This window comes from Sciurus vulgaris (assembly GCF_902686455.1).
Source record: "Sciurus vulgaris genome assembly, chromosome: 15".
NCBI classification, from domain to species: Eukaryota; Metazoa; Chordata; class Mammalia; order Rodentia; family Sciuridae; genus Sciurus; species Sciurus vulgaris.
Genome location: NC_136476.1, coordinates 23,806,171 through 23,828,910, shown reverse-complemented (window position 1 = coordinate 23,828,910; position 22,740 = coordinate 23,806,171). Strand labels below are relative to the sequence as shown.

Below are 22,740 nucleotides of genomic sequence, written 5' to 3'. Positions count from 1 at the left end.
ACAGCCTCAAGGCCTCCCTAGGTGGCTGCTTCTTGTGGGCTAATTTGGGCTTCTTTATAGGGTGGTGGACTTGGGGTAGTCAGATTCCCTATGTGACATCTATAGGTTTCCAAAATGAGTGCTCAGTGAACAAATCAACCTGAATTGTCATTTATGACCCAGCTGTGGAAATCACATAGCATCACTTCTACCATACTCAGTTGGTTGAAATAGTCACAAAAGCCCACCTAGTTTAAAAGTAGAGGGGACACAGACCCCATCTCTCGCTTGGAGAAGTATCAAAGTCACTTGTAAGAAAAGCACATGGACTGTAAGATGGTCTCCTTGTAGCTATCTTTGGACAACATCTTTTGTCATAATGGCTGATAACGCCCAAGAAGACAGGGACACTCCCTACCTTCCTGAACCATTCATTCTGTTACTCTCTTTGCTTTCTCTGCTCCAGGCACACTGGCTTCCTTACTATTCTTTGAAAACCAAGCACACTCCTCCCTCAGTGCCTTTGCACTTGCTCTTTTTACACTTTCTAGAACTTTCTTTCTCCACATATCTAAATGGCATGGTCCCAGATTTCCTTTAGGTCTCAAATTGTCACTTATCTGACAATTACCCTATATAACAATAGCCCTATCCTCACCCTCTCTTTATCTTCCCTGATAGATCTTTCTCCGGGCAACTATAAACACCTGCTATTTTATATGTTAATTCATGCGCTTGCCTCTTTTCTCTCTTTCTAATGGAATGATAGCTCCATGAGAACAAAGAAGGCCTTTATCTCTTTTGTCCAGAATTGGAACTGATGCCTTTAGCCAATAGCTACTAAGGACCCGAGCCCAACCAACAGCCATATGAGTGGGGATCCTCCCCAAATTGTGACTTGGGTTGTCTGTAGCCTCAACCAATGCCTTAATTGTAGCATTGTGTCAGACTCTGAGCCAAAGGCCCCTACCTGAGTTATACCTGGACTCCTGACGCACAGAAAAGGTGAGATAATAAATACTGTTGTTGAAATCTACTTAGTTTTAGAGTCATTTGTTAAATTGCAATGGATAACTAATACAGAGCCCTTCTGTGAAGATTGTTACAATAATGGTTCCCAATGAAATGCACCTCTCAGGATCTGTGCACATGGGCAGTCCCCTCACACGCTGACTCTGAATTTGTTTATAAGAAAGCATGAGGCAAGAAGAGGTGTGAGAAGTACTAGCACATTGACCCTTGCCTTCCAGGAATCCTGAGTCCACAGAATCTAAAGAAGCCAGGGACAAAAGATCTTATGGGGAGAGACCCAACTGTCCACATGGCTCCAGCCATTCCAGCTGATCTGCCGCCTTGTAGCCACATGAGTGAGCCCAGGAGAAAACAGCAGGACAACCCACACAATTGTGATAGAAAACAAATCATGTTGTGTTAAGCCAGTAAAGTGTGGAGTGGCTTTTTACAGAAGTAGACACCGACGCACCCTCCTGCCATCTCCCGATCCGCCCCACTTCTATTTATAGACAAATTCTCACTGTATTGCCCAGACTGGCCTGGAACTTGCCTTCTTATCTTTTTATCCCATGCTAGTCCTGGCATCTCAGACACTTAACCTTTCTTTTATTCTCACTTACCTAATTCATGGTGTGAACCAACATATACACCCAGAAACACAGTTGTCGGAACCATAGTATATTCTTTTCCTAGGGCTACTGCATCAGATTACCCCAAACTGGGGAACTTAAAACAATAGAAAGTTATTTTCTGGAAATTTTGGAGACTACAAGCCAAAATCCAGGTGTCAGCAGGGCTGTTGTCTCTCTCTCTAATGCTCTGGGGGAAATCAGTGTCCCATGTTTCTCTTGGCTTCTGAGGTTGCCAGCCATCTTTGGTGTTCCTTGGCTTGAAGCTATTTAACTTGTCTCTGCCTCCACCATCACATGGCATTTGCCCCCTGGGTCTTCACATCCTACTGGGTTAAGGGCTGACTGTACTCCAATAAGACTTCATCTTAACTAATTATTCTATAACTCTACTGTCAAATAAACTCACGTTCTGAGGTTCTGGGCAATCCCAGTGTCTCTGTCTTCAGCGAATATACAATCCAACCTATGACACATATCCACAATCCCTGCCCTTTGTTGTATATTTCTAGAGCTCTTAAATCTTCCAGCCTACAATGTGACTGAACAATAATTCTCCTTTCTTTTTTGGTACTGGAGTTTGAATCCAGGAATGCTTTGCCACTGAACTATATCCCCAGCTCTTTTTGTTTTCATTTTGAGATAGGGTTTCACAAAGTTGCTTAGGGCCTCACTAAGTTGCTAAGGCTGGCCTTGAACTTTCAATCCTCCTGCCTCAGTCTCCTGAGTCACTGAGATTACAGGCATGTTCCACTGTACCCAGCTAAAACAGTAATTTTCAGTGTTCAATTAAGACATTTGTTGAATGCCTGCTATGTGCAAACACTCTTCTGGGCTTTATTTGATTTAAATAAATCTGTATAAACACTTGGTCTTATATAGTTTGGGCACTCCTTGCCCGATTAAAAATTAAATTAGTATGTATATTAATTTTGAATTCTGTGATTATCATTGGAACAAACTGAATGATAAACAGACCCATACAAATGCCTGAGCGTAATGAAAAGATCAGGTGAAGCTTAGTTGCCAGGAGATTTCTGGGTTTGGCAGTCACTTATTCATTTGCAATCAACAAGCTTTAGCAAAGTCAAAGTTAGTTGGTGTTTTGTGGGTCTGTTAAGTGTGACTACAACAGTGGGTTTGCACCCCACCCCCACCCCACCCTGACTCTGCCCCATGGTGACAGGATGATTCCTCAGTTATTTTTTGTTTGAAATTTTTTTCTAAGCCAATTCCCCATTAACTTTTTTTCAAGTCTCTCTTGGCAATGAACTCTCAAATGATCCTAGCTTTGGAGATTAGAAGTACTTTCCCACACCTTCAAGTTTTATAGTATTGCATAATGTATACTTGTCCAGACATTTTTATTTATTAATTAATTCTGTATGTTATTTACTTAAGCCCTTCCTTTGCTTTCCTTGGGTTATTCGGATGTCCTATTTCAAACTACAGGAGTGGTAGATTTAATTCATTTATTTTCTTTCTTATTTGCTTAGTAACGAAAACACAAGAGCTAATTTTCTTTGTAAGTACAGGGCTGTCTACCTATTGAAATCCCCCTGTCTGATCATCCAGCTCAGAATTCCTATCTGAACAAGTCTTCCCTTGCCATCCTCCCTGAAACATTTTTTGTTTTCAAAACTGAAAGCTGTTTTGAACAATTCATTTGGCAACCTCTGGGAAGGATAGCACTGCATTTATGTAGCCAGAGCTTTCTTTTTGCCCTAGCATAGTGTCCCAGAACAAAGACAAGATAATACATGGACAGTCTTCATCGAGCACTTTCCCTCGTAGTACTGTACTAAGAACTTTACAGGCATTATTTTAACCATTCCATATTAATTTCCATGCCCACTTTACAGGTAAAATGCTACTCACATTTGTCTTCTATTCTTGGAACATGTGAAACATTCCGTTGTAGGGCCTTCCTTCTGACCCTGTGCCATTTTCCCTCCGTATTCCAATTCAGTAGCCACAACAAACGACTGACCACCATCTAAAACATCCTCCCTCCACAATTCCACACATTCTGTTTCATTTTATTCATAGCACTATTTCAAATTATCTTACTCATTTGTTTCCTGGTTATGATCTGCTTCCACTACTCGACTTGTTTACCACAGCGTTCTTAGAGCTCCCTAAGAATAGTGGCACATAGTAGGAAACGAAAATAATGAAGCGACATGAAAGCGTTTCTGAGGGCGAAGAATGATGCCTGAGGAACTAGTACTTTTGGACTCCATAAAGTAAAAGCAGCTGCTTTTGATTCCGAACGTTCGATCCAGGAGGGTAAAAGACATCTCTTACTAGATGTGCGACTTAAAGCACCTCAAAAACTGACCTGAGGAGGCAGGGAGCCCCTCCAGGCTCGTTGTCAGTGACCGTGATTCTACACAGATTTCCCACGGCAGAGGAGGAAGAAGGTAGGGAAGGGAAGTGAAGGAGAGTGGGAGCGAAAGCCGAGACTCCGGAGAGCCAGGGGAACTGGGCGTGGCATGGAGGGTGCAAATGGGCACCTGGTGGGGCGGCCGAGGTTGCCAAGGGGAACCCGAAGAGGGCACGGTTTAAGAGGCTGGGACTGGGCAGGGCGGGGACCCGGCAGGGCAGGGACGGGCATGGATTAGGAAGGGGCTAGGGCTGCGAAAGGGACGAGGGGGAGTAAGTGGAGTGGCGCAAGCAAGAGGCGCCAAGGAGCAACCAGGGATAGGAAGGGGGCGCCCAGTAGTTGCCCAGGGCGAATGAAGGGAAATGCGGTCTATCAGGTCGGGACTCGGCAGGACAAGGGCAGCTCGGGGCTGAGTGTGACAGGAGCAGGGGTTTTTACAGGAGTCGCCCAGGAGGCGGAAGGGAGCAAAGGAATGCCAGCGAAAGGAGCAGAGCAGAGCGGGGGTCGCAGAGGGCAGCAGAGCAGCCGAGGGAGCGCCCAGGGAGCGCGGAGAGCGCGGGCTGGCCTGGGCGGGTCCGGGGCAGGGGGCGCGCCGGGGTCTCCGAGGGGCGGGCGCTGCAGCCGGCGGCCGCGGGCGGGGCGGCCCCGGTGGCTGTCGCTCACTTCCGGGAGAGCCTGGGTGCCGGGGCCGCCGTCTGCCTGCAGCGCTACCAGCCGGCGGTCCTGGGCCGCGAAGCCCGTGAGTGCGCAAGCCAGGCCGCAGCCCAGCTGTCTGCACCACCCGGTCCTCTGTCCGCGGCCATGGGGGCGTCGGCGCGGCTGCTGCGCGCGGTGATCATGGGGGCTCCTGGCTCCGGCAAGGGCACCGTGTCGTCGCGCATCACTCAACACTTCGAGCTGAAACACCTCTCCAGCGGCGACCTGCTCCGACAGAACATGCTTCAAGGCACAGGTGGGAGCCCAGGCCAAAGGGCCGGCGGTGCACCGTCGCTGGGGTCGAGTTTTGCGGGCGGAGGAACCGAGGCGGGGTACGAGCCCGGATGCGGGTCCTGGGATGCGGGCGCGGCGTTTTTCTCCCGCCAAGGGGGGAAGAGATCACGGGCTGCTGACACCCCGAAAACTCCAGTTTCCGCGGGCAGCTTCGGGTAGGTTGCGTGGGGTGGGGGAGGGGATAAGTGATTTAGGACACGCTCCAAGTTCAAAGATAAAAAGAAACCACCTTGCTTTGTTTGAGAGGCACATCCAGTCTGATCACAGCTGCTCCTGGGTCCATGAACTGAGAGCTGTAGCTTACTCTCCTCTTGTCCCTTGTACATGGAAAACTGGCATTAGCTCTGCTAGGTCTTGCTCTTTTTCTAACCCAACCCCCATTTAGTTAAGCTCTGTGAGATCTTGTAGTTCTGACCTTTCTCTTGTAATCTCAAGGCCAAGTATTATTTACCCTCGTTGCAGTCACTGCTGAGTAATTTTTGAGCAGTGGCTTAGATATTGATACCCCCAGAGATTTCTTCACAAAAGGTATTCTTATGCTTAGTTACATAAAAAGATTGTTTTGTTTTTCATGCCAAATAAAGCCTTAAAACTCAGTGCAGGATCCAGTCAACAAACGGTATGTATACTTTACAATGCGTGAAGTTGTGGTATATAAATTTTATCTCAGATAGGCTATTTTTTAAAAAAGTTTTTTAAAAATATTTCTTTTTCTTAGCAAAAGTGTTGACCTTTACCTCACAAACAGAACCCATTTTGACACTCGTTTTGAAGCTCATTACACAGAAATGATGACCGCAAAAGTTTTTTTAAACAATGAAAAAATTTGGATAGGATAGATAGAAGTGCATAAAATAAAAGGCAAAACTTTCTCTCAATAGAGAGGAACGATGTGTTTCCTTCTAGAAATGTTTATTTATGTACAAGCACGGATATGTATATCTTTTGTGTAATATGCAATCATCTATGTACTCTGCACCAGAGTGTTTTCACTTTATATCTGGGATATCTTTTCACATGAAAACATGAAAATCTATTTCATTCTGTATAGGCATCTGCTTGCTGCATCTACTGATTTATTTAACAAGTCCTCTATTGATGGGTGTTTAGGTTATTTCCCGGTGAATTTTTTTAAATTAGTTTTAAGAATGCTGATATTTAAATTGGGGAAAAAACAGAATCAACCCAGTATTTCTAGTTTGTGTCTTGGAGTAGTTTGGTTCAGTATCTAACTTCTCTGGAGCATTACTACTTTCTATTTTAACATTGATCTTAAAAAATAATGTCTTGTAGTTAATTAAACTTTACCAAAGAGATTAAATTGTTTGACTCTCTTGCTAAATGTTCTTGATGCAACACATTGAAGTAGTTAGGTAACAATAAACAGTCCCTAGTATTGCAGACTGACTGGTTGGTGTGAGGTTATCCAAAGTACAAGGGAATAAGGAATTCTTAAGGGATTATCTGAAAAATTACTGAGCAGTGAGGCATAGTTGTGTGGTTAGGGAGTACCTTCAGGAAAGAATGTTCACTAATTTATGAAAAGACACAGTAAATTTAAAAACCAATTAAATAAACTTTAAAAACGAAGAAACCATGCTTCTTACTTGTCCTTAACACTCCCTGACCATTTTTGCTGTCTTATTCCCTAGAGCTCTAATATGTGAAAAGAACCTAAAGGGAGTGGGGTAGGGAACATGGAAAGAGGTCCAGCTTGCCTCAGATGCCTGCCTCTTCTGGACTTTTTATGAGTTATTCTTAGAAAAAAGACAGACAAATACTTCTTTAAAGAAGTTAAAGATTCAGGTCAGGAGAACTAGAATGTCAGGAGACTGGTCTCTCTAGGTTCATGGTTCAAGGCAATTGCACATGAAGGGGGTTAGCTTCTCCACTCAGCTAAAGAAAGTTCCAGAGCTCACAGAAGCCCCCAAAGAGACCCTGAGCGATGCTTACTCTGTGTGGGATTCATGTAGCTGGTGCCCTAAGCAGCAGAACAGGCATATACTGGGGTGGATCATTTGCTAGAGCTCTTCAAAGAAGTATGTGCAGTTCTTTAACAAGGAAAACAAAATGAAGCTTGAAAAGGTGTCATAAGATTGTTATTCCAGATGTGAATGATCTGTTAATTATTAAAGTTGTGAATAATGATCTGTTATTACAGATTGTTTTCACAGAACAGTATCTGGCACAGTTCTGGATCTCAGAACTAAGAATATATTCTCAATAAATATTTGTGAATGGATTGGATATTTCCCACAGAATCAGAGCCAAAAGAGGTATAATCTTTAAAAATAAAACACTGCTCATGCTTTCTGATACTGTCATATTTATTATAAAGGAAGAAAAATGTCATGAGACTATTAGGAAAATTAAGATCTTCCATGATTCTGCCTCACCACACAGAGTTGAACCAGGTGCTTTCTCTTTTATTCTCCCCAGCCTCTCACTGTTGCATTCCTATGTATTTGTAAAATCGTTACATTTTAGATACATTTTATTCTTATTTATTGTATGTTCACTCACACATCATTAAGCAGTCTTAAAATATTTATAAATACATTAAGACTACAAACATTTTTTCTCCTACTGGACATATTGTTAACCATTCCTTGCTATTATAAATACTGTTGTTACTATTCTTGTACACGAATATTTTTCAGTACCTTTGATTACTTTCCTTGAAATAAATTCCTAGTGTGGATTCTCTTGCAATTAACTATCATTTCATGAAGGTACTATATATTAGAACCCTTGATAGTATTTGCAGTTAAAGTTGAAAATCATCTCAAGAGATCTCTGCTCTTTTCGTTTATAATTCATGTGGGGCTTGTAATCTTTCCAGCAATTGTTGCTTCACTTTTACCTATTTGGGCCTAGAAGATTTCCTCATCTGTAAATGCAATTTGAAATATAAGCCATGAATATTCTTTCTTAAGACCAAAGGTAAATCACCCAGGAGACATGATAAAGACATTGGAAACACCAGGCAACCTATTGACAATAGCAAACCTGAAGTAACTGTAGACCACATCTGGACCCCGGAGTCAGGAAACTTGAGTATGATCCATAGACATTTTGTCCAATCCTCTCATTTAAAAACGAGGAAACTGAGCTCGAGAGAGGTTAAGAATTCAATCAGTTATAAACAGCATTTATATGTTCTTCTAAACAGTGCATATACTGAAATATGAATGATAGAAAATTAACATGACCTCTGCACAGGGGTGAAATACAAATTCATGAAGTACTTCATAAAAAAATAAGATGAAAATAAAAAGTATTTACTAGGGGCTGAGGTTGAAAAACCAGGTCTTCTGTGTGTCAGTTAAATACTCTTTTCATTATGCAATATTTATCAAATTGAGATTCATGAGATAATTTTAGGTAGATATATTTTTAAAGATTTATTTCAAAGTATATGAGAGAAAATAAATCTATATTTCATGAACATTATGACATTTATTTAAAAAGGTGAGTCACTTTAAAGAAAACCGTATAGTAAATAATGGTTCACCAGTGGTAGAAATTGCAAAGGTGATATGTGATTGTTCAAAGTTTGAAAAAGTGCACCACAGTATTGTGTGGACTCTGTGGTTTAACCTTTTGAATCTCATTTGTTCTCATCTATAAGTTGGGGGAGTCCAATTCAGTTTTTTTTTTTAATTTATTTTTATTGTAAACAAATGGGATACATGTTGTTTCTGTTTGTACATGGAGTAACAGCATACCACTTGCGTAATCATATGTTTACATGGGGGCTTTGTACATCCAAATTGTTTTTTGTTTTGTTTTGTTTCTGGTAGTGGGACTTGAACTCAGGGATGCTTTACCACTAATGTACATCCCCGCCCTTTTTATTTTTTATTTTGAGACAGAGTCTTGCCAAGTTGCTTAGGATCTCACTAAATTAATTACTAAGACTGGCCTTGAACTTGTGATCCTCCTGCCTCTGCCTCCAGAGTGGCAGATTACACACATGTACCACTATGCCCAACTCAGTTGTCAATTTTTGAATCAAAAAGTGAATGGTGTTTTTATGAGCAGTCTATTAAGATATACAATAATATTAAATTATAGGCAATCAAATAAACATTTACTGAATGTCCAAAGCACACCTTGGATGGCAGTCTTTGTATATAATTTAGGGAGTGAGTAAACATTTAAAATGTACAAAGCAAACTGCTTAGACTTTGAGGTGGAGCACTGAATCATTTTTTTCTTTTAAACTCCAGTTGAAACATTATAGTTTTTTGGTTTTCAAAAATATCATGGATAAATGTTTATCTGTATATACACAAAACTCAAAATATCTATAATCATTTTTAATAATAATTGTCTTTTATTTATTTATTTTTTTTGCGGTGCTGGGGATTGAACTCAGGGCCTTGTGCTATGCAAGGCAAGCACTCTACCAACTGAGCCATATCCCCAGCCCAATAATTGTCTTTGAGTAGTGATGGGGTTTTTTGCTTACTAGGACCTTTCCATCATAACCATTAAATTAACCCTTGTAAAATATGATTCAGTGTTTTTTTGGAACATCTAGAGTTGTGTAATCGTCACCACAATGAATTTTTGTATGTTTTTCCCTTAAGATTTTTATAATTTTAGCTCTTAAATGTAGTTCTATGATCCATATTGAGTTACTATTATTATTATTCAGTTATCCTAGCAGTTTTTGTTGGAAAGATTGTTTTTCTCCATTGAATTGTCTTGGCATCCTTGTTGAATATCAATTGACTGTAAGATCAAGGGGTTATCTCTGGATTCTTAATTCTATTCCATTAAACCATGTCTGTTCTTATGCCAGTAACACATAATCTTGATTGCTATTTTGAAATCAGAAGTGTGTCTTCCAACTTTGTTTTTTTCTTTTTAAAGATTGTTTTGACTATTCAGGGTCCCTTGCATTTCCGTATGAATTTTAGGATCTGCTTGTCAGTTTCTGCATCAGGTAGGAAGGATTTTGAAAGGATTGCATGGAACCTGTATATCACTTATGAAGAGTATTACTGTCTTAACAATATTAACTCTTAAAATCTTGAATATGTCTTTCCATTTTGTTAGGTCTTTCCTTTCATCAATATTGTAGTTCTCAGGTTACAAGTTCTGTACTTTAAAAAAAAAATGTATTACTAATTTTCTTACTGTTTTTATGCAGTTATAAATTCAGCCTCCTGTTTATCCCGAGGATCAAGCTCAGAGTCTTGTGCATGCTAGGCAAGTGCTTTACCCCTGAGCCACACTACAACCTACTGAGTTGTTTCCTTAGTTTTATTTTTAAATTGTTCATTGCTGGCTTTTTGTATATTTAACTTGCACTCTCCAACTTTGCTGAACTTATTTATTAATTAGTTGTAATAGTTTTTTGGTAGATTCTTTAGGATTTTCTATGTATGAGATCATGTCATCTGCATTTAATTCTTACCTTCTGGATACTGTTTCTTTTCTTCACCAGTTGCCCTGGTTGGAATCTCTAGTACAATGTTGACTAGAAGTGACAAGAGCAGATCATCTTTTCTTTTTTTCTTTTTTTTTTTGCGGCGCTGGGGATTAGAACCCAGGGCCTTGTGCTTGTGAGGCAAGCACTCTACCAACTGAGCTATATCCCAAGTCCCCATCATCTCTTCTTGAAGCTCCTCTAACACTGATGAAATTAAGCGTTAAGCACTTTATTAATACCATCACCTAAAGTCATTTGTTGTCATTGGTTGGGGATTTAGAAGAGGGATTGGTTTGAAGCAAGAGAGGTGAGGGTGGGACCTAATACCATTTATTTAGGACTCAGTTCTGAAGAATTGCAAGTTTTTTACTTTTTTTTTTTTTCCCCCTCCCAAACACTGTTGAGGAGGTTGGAGTTCTGCCTTCCCAGAACAGTGGTCAAAAGCCTGGGGACAGAAAGTTCTACTCATATTAAGTATATGGACCTTTCCAAACACTGTTCTAGTGAGTCCTGAGAGCTAGAACCCAGGCCCTCTCCCAGCTGCTCTCTGTATCAGATTTTATTTGGAGGGTGAATAGGGTCTCATGATGTTGCACCAGCTGGTCTGGAACTGGTGGGCTCCAGCTATCCTCCCATCTCGCCTCCTTAGTAGCTGTGGCAACAGGAGTGCACTACCATACCCAGGTCCAAATGCTGTTGTAAATCTGACAGCACACTTTCAAATGGCAGTTTCCATACAGTTAATTCTTGGTTAAAATATAAAGTCTCATGAATTTAACAATTTGGAATCTGTTTGAGGCTAGTATAGCAATTTATACTGAGAGGTATGGAAATGCTCATATATACTATGACCCTTGTCGTCTGATTAGTGGGAAGGTATTCATCAGAAACAATTCAGAAGACTAAAAAAGAAGAAAAAGTATTAAGATCTTTAGAAACAGCAGTGTTGAGGAAAAACCAAGACTGATTTACATAATTTAAATGTCTAACAGTACCATTGTGAGAAAGTATATTTTTATGTATGAAGCATAGATATACATTGATGGAGAGGACTATTCCAAAAATGACTATATAAGATCACTGAAAAATATTTATAAAATGTTTAGTAAGGGAATATAAGGAAATTAAATTTTGGATAAGAGTGATATACAGTTGTGCATAATATTTTAAACTGTTCATAAATCCTTTTCTAGTGTCTTATTAATAAAAGTATAATATGATCACAGTCAAAAATTAAATTGTATTTTGACAGTAGCACCTGTTATAAGAGTGGGAAAAATCTCTAGACTAACACATGAAGGCAGGCACTTAAAATGAGCCATCTCAAAATAATGAATATTTCAGACTCTTATTTAAAAAGAAAATATGAGTTATTCCATATTTTTTCCTGAAAGAAAATACAGAAAAGCACAAATATGTAAAAAATAATCTATTATCAATTCTGTCACAGAGATGACTACTGTTATCATATTGGCCTATAGCTTTGCATTATTTTTTCCATCTGTATATTTATATTTATGTATTTTTTCATACTGGAGGATTTGATATAGGCCTAACTATTTTGTAACCTCTATTTTTAAGCAGAAAAGTCAATGATACAGGTTTTCATACAGATGTGTTTTCCAGAGGTCAATTTTAGGCAACCAGTTCCTAGGAACCTAGACTAGGATAAAACAAATTCACTTAATGATTTTTTTCCCCCTCTGCTCTAGAGATTGGTGTGTTAGCCAAGACTTTCATTGACCAAGGGAAGCTTATACCAGATGATGTCATGACTCGGCTGGCCCTTCATGAGCTGAAAAATCTCACCCAATATAACTGGCTGTTGGATGGTAAGTGGAGTGTTGTGAAAATTCCAGCTATCCTAAATGATGAGTGCTGGCAGGAGAAAAATTATTTCATGAGCTATGGAAAGTCATCGAGAATGGTAGTCAGGGGACCAGGTGCAGTAGCTTATAATTCCAGCCAATCAGGGGGCTGAGGCAGGAGGATCACAAGTTCAAGGCCAGTCTCAGCAAATTAGTGAGGGCCTAAGCAATTTAGTGAGATCCTGTCTCAAACTAAAAAATTAAAAGGGCTGGAAATGCAGCTCAAAATAAAGTACCCCTGAGTTCAATCCCCAGTACCAAACAAACATCAATAGAAAGGTATTTTTTCAGTGCACAACTCTTAGTTATGAGTAGGTGTTGGGTTAGCTTATGTTCAAATTCCACTCCCACAGTTTAATTAACAACTTTGTAAGGAACTTTGTAAGCAGTTCACTAAAATTGTTTTTATCAGGATCACTTATTTCACTGTAAATTTTTAATAAATGCTTGAGGACTTACTCAGTTTGGGGCTATATATAGATTGAGTTTTTTACCATTATATACTTTCATTAGGGACTATTTACCCCAAATCTGGGTTTCTTGGGTATAATTTTATCCATTATAATTGCCATTTTAGCTATATAAAGCCTAGGTCACAGGCAGATTTTTCCATCTTTCAGTGCTAATGAGAAAATGTATTTTTAGCTCTAACAAATTATTGCATGTACACTTTTAATCTTCATCACTTTTGGAAAGTATTAATTTCTATCGATTTTAATTTTTCCTGGTGTTCTAACCAAAATGTCCTTAGTAACAATATTGCAAAGTCAAAAATTGGAGATCAAAATATTATTTTAAATTCCCTAATATACTTGGTTCTGTTTCTGGATTCACTAACCAGTTACATTTGCCTTTCTCTGTATTTTTGAACCACATTGTTTAAACTACTTCAGCTATACCAGTTGAGTACCCTGTGAAATGCTTGGGTCCAGAAGTGTTTCAGATTTCAGTTGTTTTGTATTTTGGGATATGTGCATAGACTAGTAGTTGAGGGTCTAATCTGAAAACTCAAAATTCAAAATACTCTGAAATCTGAAACTTTCTGAGTATCCTAGGATTTCAGGATTTTGGAGTAGGGCTGCTTGATTTGTGTAAGTTGGTTATCTGTTACGACTTGTTCCTCTACTTTCTTTTCTGTCATATTCCAAAAACAGCCTTTTGAGGTTCTGAGTAAAGCTGATGAGGTCAGCTTTTGTTCTAAGGCATGAAAATGTGAATGTCCCAGTAAGATGGCAGTCAGGCAGAAGATATATGAGAGGGTCAGCCTTTTGTTCTATTCAGACCTTCAAACTGGTGGTTAAAGCCTACTGCATTAGAGAGGGCAATATACTTTATTCAGTCTACCTATTTAAATGTTAATCTCATAAAAAACACTGTGCATATACACCCAGAATGTTTATCCAAATATCTAGGGATCCCATGACCCAAACTGACAAAAAATTAATCATCACAGTTGTACTACACCTGCGATCAAGCTGCCTGGTGTTCTTTCTTTTGTTTAGATTGCCACACATTTTTTTTTTTTTTTTAAATACTGGGAATTAAACACAGAGGTGCTTAACCACTGAGCCACATCTCCAGCCCCATTTTTATTTATCAGTTTGAAACAGGATCTTGCTAAAGTTGTTTAGGTAAGTTGCTGAGGCTGGCTTTGAACTTTGCGATCCTCTTGCCTTAGCCTCCAGAGCCACTGGGATTATAGGCATGTGCCACCAAGCCTGGGTTCCAACATTCCAACATTAATCCTTTTTCTTACTTTCCTTTCTCCTTTTTTTTTTTTTTTTTGTTTTGTTCCATTTTGTAAAGGTTTTCCAAGGACACTTCCACAGGCAGAAGCCCTGGATAAAGCTTATCAGATAGACACAGTAATTAACCTGAACGTGCCCTTTGAGGTCATTAAGCAGCGCCTCACTGCTCGCTGGATTCATCCAGCCAGTGGCCGAGTCTACAACATTGAATTCAACCCTCCCAAAACTGTGGTGAGTATTTGTGGTGAAGCTGACATATAGCAATGTCCTTGAGTCCTCTTGCCCACAAGGACATAAGTTTGTGAACTTGGAAATCTTCTACCTGACCAAAATTCCTGAGGGTATATGCTCAGGTTACTTGTAGTCCATTCAGGTTGGTAGTAAAGTCACTCCAGGAGTAACAGGGATTTGTTACTCATTCAAAATTATGTGTTCATTTCCTACTTTGTGCCAGGGAATGTGTAGTATGGATTTGCAGCACTGACAGTTGAGATTCCCATTGTATAGCTCAATCTGTGTGTGTATGTATGAAATTTTTCTGGAGAGAAAATCTTTTTACTAAGAAGGTGACTGATAGTGTGTCACCTTCTACTTTCTGTGCCAGCTTTCTACTATTGTAACAAATATCTGAGATAATCAACTTACAAGGAAGAAAGACTGGCTCACAGTTTTGGAGGTTTCAGTTGGTTATCCATTGGCCCATTGTTTTGGGGCCTGAGGTGAGGCAACAAATCATAGTGGAGAACACACAGTTGAACAAAGATGGGGAAGTGAAAGAGAGAGACAGGAAGAGACCAGAGTCCCACAGTCACCTTTCAAGGCCAACTACCAATGACCTAAGACCTCTCACTAAGCCCCATCTCTTAAAGGTTCCACTACCTCCCAGTAGTGCCAAGAGCTGGGACCAATCCTTTAACACATGGACCTTTGAGAAACATTCCAGATCCAAACTATAGTACTATGGAAATAATCCTAGGGTATCTTGACTCTGTGTTGCAATGATCTGTCTTCGGGTGGGATTCTGTTTAAAAGTTAACACATTTTTGTGATTGGTGCTTGTACAGATATATTTAAAAACTACTGAAATGCTTATAAAAATTTCCTTCAAAGATTATGATATTTAATACCAATCTTTAGGGCATAGATGATCTGACAGGAGAGCCTCTGATTCAGCGTGAGGATGATAGACCAGAGACAGTGATCAAGAGACTGAAGGCTTATGAAGCCCAAACGGAGCCAGTCCTGGAGTATTATCAGTGAGTTCTTGCTTTTGAGAATTTCTCTTGCATTTTGAAGCGTGGGGTCAGTTTTTAATTTTCTATACTTTACCACCGGAAATGCTAAAATTCCAGAAGACCCAATTCAAATTGGCTTAAGCAACAAAGAAAATTTATTAGCTGGTGCAATAGAGAAATTCAGAAGGTAGGCTAAATTTCAGTCACTCTTAGGTGACACCAGAGTTTTGCCTTTGCCTTAACTTTGCCTTCTTTTGTGTCTTAATTTTGTCCTTAGACTTCCTGCATGGTTGCAGACCTTAGCCAGAACAGCCAGGGCTTCCTCTTTCAGGAAGGGTTGAGGAGTCACTTTTCCTAGTGAACAAAAGCTCTGAGTATCCCTTAGATTAAACCAATCAAACAGCCACTATGGTCACGGAATCCAGGCACTAACTGTTGTAGGCCTGGATTACCAGTCACTTGGCTGGGAGGGTTTAACCAATTAGTCCACACCCAGAGCTAGGAGTGGCTAGTCTCATCCAAACTCTGCTGCTGTGTAGTAGAGAGAGAACTGGAATAAGTGCTATGGAGGCAAAACTAATAATGCCCACTATATATGCCAATAGAGGTTGCTTTAATAAAGGAAAATCTCAATTGATATCTAACACAAAGGTCATTTATTTAACTAATAAATTGGGTTTTTTTTTTTTTTGTATTTTGGTACTGGGGTTTGAATCCAGGGGTCTTAACCACTGAGCTACGTTCCCAGTACCCACCCACCTTTTTTAAAAATTTTGAGAGATCTCACTAAGTTGCTGAGTGTCTAAGATGCTGAGGCTGGCCTCAAACTCTCGATCCTCCTGCCTCAGCCTTTCAAGTAGCTGGGATTATAGACATAATCTGAACCTGGCTTGGCTAATAGTTTTGATATGCTCTTCAGGGAGTTCATATAACAATATGAGAACTATACTGAGTTAATATTTGATGCAGGCTAAGAAAAATTCCTGTTTCCTTTTTCAGCTCTTCCTTCTCCTTATAGAGAATGACTGCCTCCCTCTTATTCATTCTTACTGAATAATGATTGTCAAAGCAGTACAGTGTTGTGGTGAGAGTACAGGCTCTAGAGCCAAAATGCCCAAGTTCAAGTCTCAGCTTACCATTTAATTAACTTGGCCTTAGCCTCTTGCTTATCTACCACCTGTTTTCTCCTCTATAGAATGGCAGTGAGAATACAGGCTTGAACGTGAGTTAATATGTGCTAATTCTTAAAATTGTGCATGACACATAGTAAGCACTACATAAATATTAGCTATTATTATGGTTGTAGTTATTGTTATAATAGGGGTAAGTATGCAGTAAAATCTGAAGCACTAGTCTTCAAACATTTTAACAGTTATTTCCAGAAGGTGAAATTACAAAAGAGTTGTCAATTCACTTTCTATAGTAGTTGTTATTATAATTTTCTGATTTATATAATGACTCTGGCTCTGAAGATTACCAGCTGTGGCCCTCAGCAAGGTACTTAACCTTACATTTCAAATTCCTTATTTATAAAGGCAATGTGAAATATTACCTGCTTTATAGGCTTAAGGGAATGAAGTGAGAGAATCTGTGAAAAGACTCAAAGCAATCCTGGTGTCTACTGAATCACCCAATGTCAGTGATTATTATTTACTCTGTTGACACTGTGCCAGGCCGTTGGTCCATTTAAGTGGACTTATTTCCTGTCAGGTCCCAAAGCAGCTTATCTTTTGTATATGGATGAGGTGGAGAGCTGAAAGCAATGTTTATCAGGCAATGTAGTACAGGAACCTAATTCATGCTGGCTTAAGCAAAAGCAGAATTTGTTGGTCCTATACCTAAGAGTCCCAAGGTAAATAGATGGCTGGGTCCAAGTGTTGAAGTGTCATCAAGCCTCAGTTGGGCTCCCTCTGTGTGTCAGCTCAACACTCTAGCTTATCTTCTGCCAGTTCAATTACCCCAGCAGAAAAGAGCCTCTTTTTGCAGCAAAAATCTTGTGGTTGGCAGGGATTACTCTTTGTTATTCTTGAATATGGGAAATGAAGACAGTCTCACCTGAAACTCATGGACTTTGGTGGGGAGATTATTACTGTTATTGGGCAGGTAACATTGCTGCAAGGCTCTGAATAGAGAAGTAGTCCTACTGGGTTTAGTTATGCCGAAATGAGGAAATCTTGCAAAAATGAATGATGTAGGTCCTCGTCTTGGGAGATCCTAGTGCCAGTGGTGGCACACCTATAATCCCAGTGACTTGGGAATCTGAGACAGGATCACAAGTCCAAGGCCAACCTCAGCAATTTAGCAAGACCCTAAGCAACTTAATGAGACCTTGTCTCAAAATTGAAAAAAGTAAAATGGGGTAGAGGTGTCTCAGTGGTAAAGCATCCCTGGATTCAATCCCCCTCATTCCTAGTTTTCCTTTCTAGACTTCTGGCTTTTGCTACCTCTTGCTGTTAATTCAAGCCTTTCCTTCTGAGTTCTCACTCATAATACTAGAGTTGGATTTAACTAAAAGTTAAAAGTGGTATTATAAGAACTAAAATAATAACATTGTTATATATTAAAATGCCCACAGTTGTTATTGTATTTTAAAACTCTTGTCAGCCATGGGACATTTATAGGGTAATTGGTCTATGTTTAAAAACAGCAGGATGTTCTTATTCTTTGGAGGACTGATTTTTTGAGCTGGTTCCATTTTATTACATTAAAAAGTGACAAATATTCATCTAAGGCACAGCTTTAGGATTGAACAGTTACCTTTAGTTGTGCTTTCAGCAATTAACCCACTTGTGACACTGTGGCTTGATACTAAGTGGTCCTTCAAGAGATTTATGCCTCTTGAAAGCTTTACTAAATTCCTGTGAATTTAGAAGCTTATGGCTTCTAATATGCAAAGAATTCTGTTTGAATATAATTATTCTGGTAGCAAATAAATATTTCTTACAAAAATAACAATGGATGTTAACTATCAAAATTTTACAAGGTTTCACGAATTCTCTGAAAACCTAGTGAGAAGGTTTACAGAGGTATCACTGATCCTGGGAAAAGGTTGCTTTTATGCAACCTTTGAGCCAGTGGGTATACACATAGGCTGTGCATGGATTGGAAGAGAGGGATTAGCAAGAGGGTCAGACTCTCTGGACTAATCTCTGTGGTTCGAGAAGCAATCCCATGATTCTGCTCCTCACTACCCACAGGATGCTGGAGTAAATAGATTGGTTGCTCGTCTGGTAAAAGTGAGACAAATCTTGCCAGGGGAGAAATGAAGACACCTAATAAGAAAAACAATTTAAAAAAAAATCACACTTTCTATTCCCACGTTAAAATTCACAAGGATAGAATAGAGGAAAAGATAAATCTCAGCAAAAATGAGAGATAATCAAGTATTGGAAAGCTCTTTCTGCAAAAGACTTTAGTGAACAAAAAAGCCAATGGGTGTTCTGGTGTTTCTGATGGTCCCCATTTCGAAACTTATTACCAACTTAATGGTCTGGTTTAAATCACTTTATAAAAGAGACAATTTATTAATAAAATAAGAAAATTTGAGCTTTGGGAGGACTGAATGAATTAGATGTAAAGCATTTAATATAGGCTTTAACACATAATACATGGTCAATAAATGACAGCTGTTATTTTGTAAATGCCCATTTCTGTATGCCATGGGGCAAAACTGAAACTAAAATGCAGGTTCTCCTGTGCCTAGCCAAATTCTTTCTCTTTTGATTACACAGATCTATACTTGAGACTCCTAAACCTAGACTGTCATGTTTTACAGAAAAGCTTCGAAAAAGTTCATTAGGAAGACTCAGATCTGTTTTTCATTTTCTTGTTGTTTTTGCTTTCCTTTAGGAAAAAAGGGGTGTTGGAAACATTTTCTGGAACAGAAACCAACAAGATTTGGCCCTATGTATATGCTTTCCTACAAACAAAAGTTCCACAAACAAACCAGAAAGCCTCAGTTACTCCATGAGAAAAGTGTGTTAACTAGTAAGATCAGCAGAACCTCCTCATCTTTGCATTAGCAGCTCCTTTTTACTAAGATTCCAGCATGTATGAATTATTTGAAAATTGTTTTATTTCTACTGATTTTATCCTGGATATTAAGGATGTGCCAAATGATTCAGATACTAAGACTGATCTTTTGAAATAATCTAGTATATTTTATCCATTTATCTTCTGTAAGTGTGCAATTTAAAAACATCAGAAATATTGAAACTATTTTAAAGAATCTGTTAGAGTAAAATTAAAAGAGCAATTAGTAGTAACATTTTTGTTCAGTAAGAGTAAGTGGTTGATAGAAGTTTCATATTTTTCTGGAAAAGTACCTATCATTTGGGGAAAATACCTCATCAGAGGCTTCTGCTTAAACTGATGCCAAAAAAATATTTTCTAGCCCTGTGGAACATGGTATGGTAAGACACTATATAAAATTCCAGGAAAAAGGCAACTAGATTACAGATCTGTTGCAAGATACAAATTCACTGCTGCCTTTACACTAAGAAACACGTAAGCTAGCTACATATGCTGTATTTATTTTGTCATTAGACATACCTTCAGTTTACTCAGAATTTTCAATTTGCTGTAAAAAATGTATCAACATTTAAGAAAATAGTACTTTAATATGACTTTTCTTTTGAAAAATACATGTGTACTGAGGGACACCATTTGTGTCAAAAATTGACATTGTAAGTTCTTAAGTAAGCACCAACACTGAATTTTCAGTGGAAAATGTAATAAAATCTTAGGTTTTCAGATATTACTCAGGTTAAGAAATATATATTTTAAGATCTACTTGTCAGTTTTTTCTTGATCTAAACACACTCTGCCTTGATACGTTATAGCAAAAAGAAAAAATAAAGAATAAGAGAAAACCCATGGTACTTTGTAAAGTAAGCATACTTTGTCATTAAGGAAATAAATATAGATCAGGCATACCTGGGGGATATTCTCTTGACAAACACCAACATAACTGGCAAACACGTATTGCAGTAAAGAGAATTTACAAGATAGGTTAAGAAGAACCAGGAAAAGTAACTGTTCCTTAAGAGTGATCTTTGTTCTTGATTAAAGAAATTGACACCTGCTAGTGCTCATTGCCACCTATCTTAAAGGGAAATAACTCTGCTGGTGTCATCTGAGCAGTCATTTTAAAACCTAAATCATTTTAGATTCCTTAGTGGGGCAGCAGGATGCTTATACATTGTGACCTGGTAAAAGTGGGGCAATTTGAGATGTAGAGGAAAAACCCAACTGTATCTTCTATGGGATATTGACTCTTATTTTACTTGGTGCTAAATCAAATGAATCAAGCCCTTATACAAGCTATTGTTGCCTTTGAAAATTTGGCCCATTTTATTCCAGGCCTTTAGAAATACAAAACAAATGCCAGCAAGTGGTTCTTATGTATTTGGGTGGTGGGGGGAACAACTTATTTTAGTTTCCTCTTGATTTTTAAAAATTCATTGTTGATCCTTTGAAATGGACCAATGCTTTTTTTTAAAAGGATTACAGGGATCATTTCACTATAAAACTTTATATAATGCCTTATTTGAATATTATGTTTCCTAAAAATGTTGCAAAACTACTAAACTTATGAATTACCACTAGGTTATTGGGCATAGTGTCTTTATTAGAATATAATGAAATTTCAGCACTGTAGCTGGTACTTTGTCTTGGTCCTTCACAAGGGCCACTCCACCCCACCTTCCTTTCTGCTACCCTGCATCTCATTGCCTTTGTTCTAATAAATTGTCTTAAAACAGGTTTTAAGGCTGGTTTCATTTTATGCAATTCTTTATCCCTTGCTATACAGTACTGTAGCCATACTGGCTTTCAAGACAGGCTTAGATTTGGAAATCAGTAAGAGTTGAAGAATGTGCTGTGAAAATTAATGAAACTGCTGTCTTCTGTGACCATCCTTCCATACTAGTGAACAATTTAACCAAAGTTTTGCACATGCATGCATTACGTTGGGAAATATGATTTTTAAAAAATAAAACAAGGAAAAAGAACTAGTTTTCTGCTGGATTAGCTAATGTCACAGACAATGCTGACTAAGAGTATTAGTGCTAAGTGCCTTCTGCAGGAAAAAAAATCACACCATGATGACCATTATAACAATTTATGTACCACATGGAACCATGTCTGGAGCTGAATGCATGGCTTAGAAGGAGGTACTACACTTGAGATTAAAAGATAATGAGAACAGTACCTCAAACTACCCTACTTTCTGGAGTAGCACAGTCAGTGTGAAGTAGGAAATCCATAATGGCAATTGTTACCACCATCGAGAAATTTTGGCTTAGCTCTCAATTCCATCTAAAGTACATTAAATACTGGTTCAAATTACTAAAACCAAACTTATTGCTACTTTCCCCTGCTGCAGCCATATACAATGGCATCCCAGCAAAATATTTTGCACACTCATAGTTTGGAATAAAATGTCCCGTATTAACAACAAATCATTGCAATTACAGATCTCAGAGTATATTAAATTGCTATAATACAACAAATAGCAAGAATAAACATTTTAAAATTTACTTATAAACTGTGTCTTCTCATTGATAAAATATCCCCAATGATAAACTGCAGAAATAGCTTCCCTATCCTTGCAATTAAAGATTTTCATCCTGGAAGTTATGGTTTAAAAAAATATTTAAAGAGTTAAAATAGTCTAGCTGTGCTTTAAAAACTAGTAAAAGCTGTATGACCTGTAGTTTCTACTCACCCCTTGCCCCCCCCCCCCCACCTTTAGCTTCCTAATGTTCAGGAGTTTGTCCATATATAGCACCGAGTAAAGCTAAATTGTCAGGCCAAAGTGTTAATCAGTACAGTGTTGTGTCATATTTTCCCAAACTATTCAAGTTAACTGTCTGAAGAGTAAACAGCATGAAGAATCATGCTGTTTAAAGAAACCAAGTGAACCAGGCAAAGTGACACATGCCTGTAAATCCTAGCTACTTGGGAGGTTTAGGCAGGAAGATCACAAGTTAAAGGTCAGTTTGGGCAACTAACTGAAACCCTGTTGCAAATTAAAATTGAGAAAAAAATTGTGGGAGCAGGGCTAGTTACATAGCTCAGTGATAGAGCACATGGTAGGCAAGCACAGGCCCTAGGTTCAATCCCTAGTACCACCAAAAACAAAAGCGAAAGATGTGGGAGTTTTAAAAATCATTTTCTATATTTAGAAAAGACAAAACTTCAAAGCTACTTCTTCAAGGGTTATAAGACTATTTCAACTTCATCATTAGATGGCAAGCAATTCGTGATCAATCTATTCATCTTTGTATCCTCCCCAATTGACTTACATAGTAAGTAAACAAATACTTACTAGATGAATCAGATTCTCAGAAGACCTATGAAATAGTATCCACATGGTCATTACAGATGGGAACAGATGCATAGGATTTTAGGGTCTTAAAATGTGTATGACATAGTAGCAAAATTGA

At 38.7% G+C, this 22,740-nt stretch overlaps 1 protein-coding gene across 1 annotated transcript; it reads left to right on the top strand.

Moving 5' to 3' along the window:
• The first annotated feature begins 4,284 nt into the window (after nt 1–4,284).
• AK3 (adenylate kinase 3) lies at nt 4,285–21,056 on the top strand. The gene is made up of 5 exons (XM_079113106.1): nt 4,285–4,960; nt 12,154–12,273; nt 14,116–14,288; nt 15,195–15,313; nt 19,142–21,056. Exons 1-5 carry the CDS (start codon nt 4,810–4,812, stop codon nt 19,260–19,262), a joined length of 684 nt encoding a protein of 227 aa, XP_078969232.1. The 5' UTR covers nt 4,285–4,809; the 3' UTR covers nt 19,263–21,056.
• The last annotated feature ends 1,684 nt before the right edge of the window (nt 21,057–22,740 follow it).

Coding starts and splice junctions, on each gene's coding strand:
- AK3 (XM_079113106.1), top strand. CDS start 4,810: ATGGGGGCGTCGGCGCGGCTGCTGCGCGCGGTGATCATGGGGGCTCCT. Junction 12,274..14,115: donor ATATAACTGGCTGTTGGATG/GTAAGTGGAGTG, acceptor CATTTTGTAAAG/GTTTTCCAAGGACACTTCCA. Junction 14,289..15,194: donor TCAACCCTCCCAAAACTGTG/GTGAGTATTTGT, acceptor ACCAATCTTTAG/GGCATAGATGATCTGACAGG.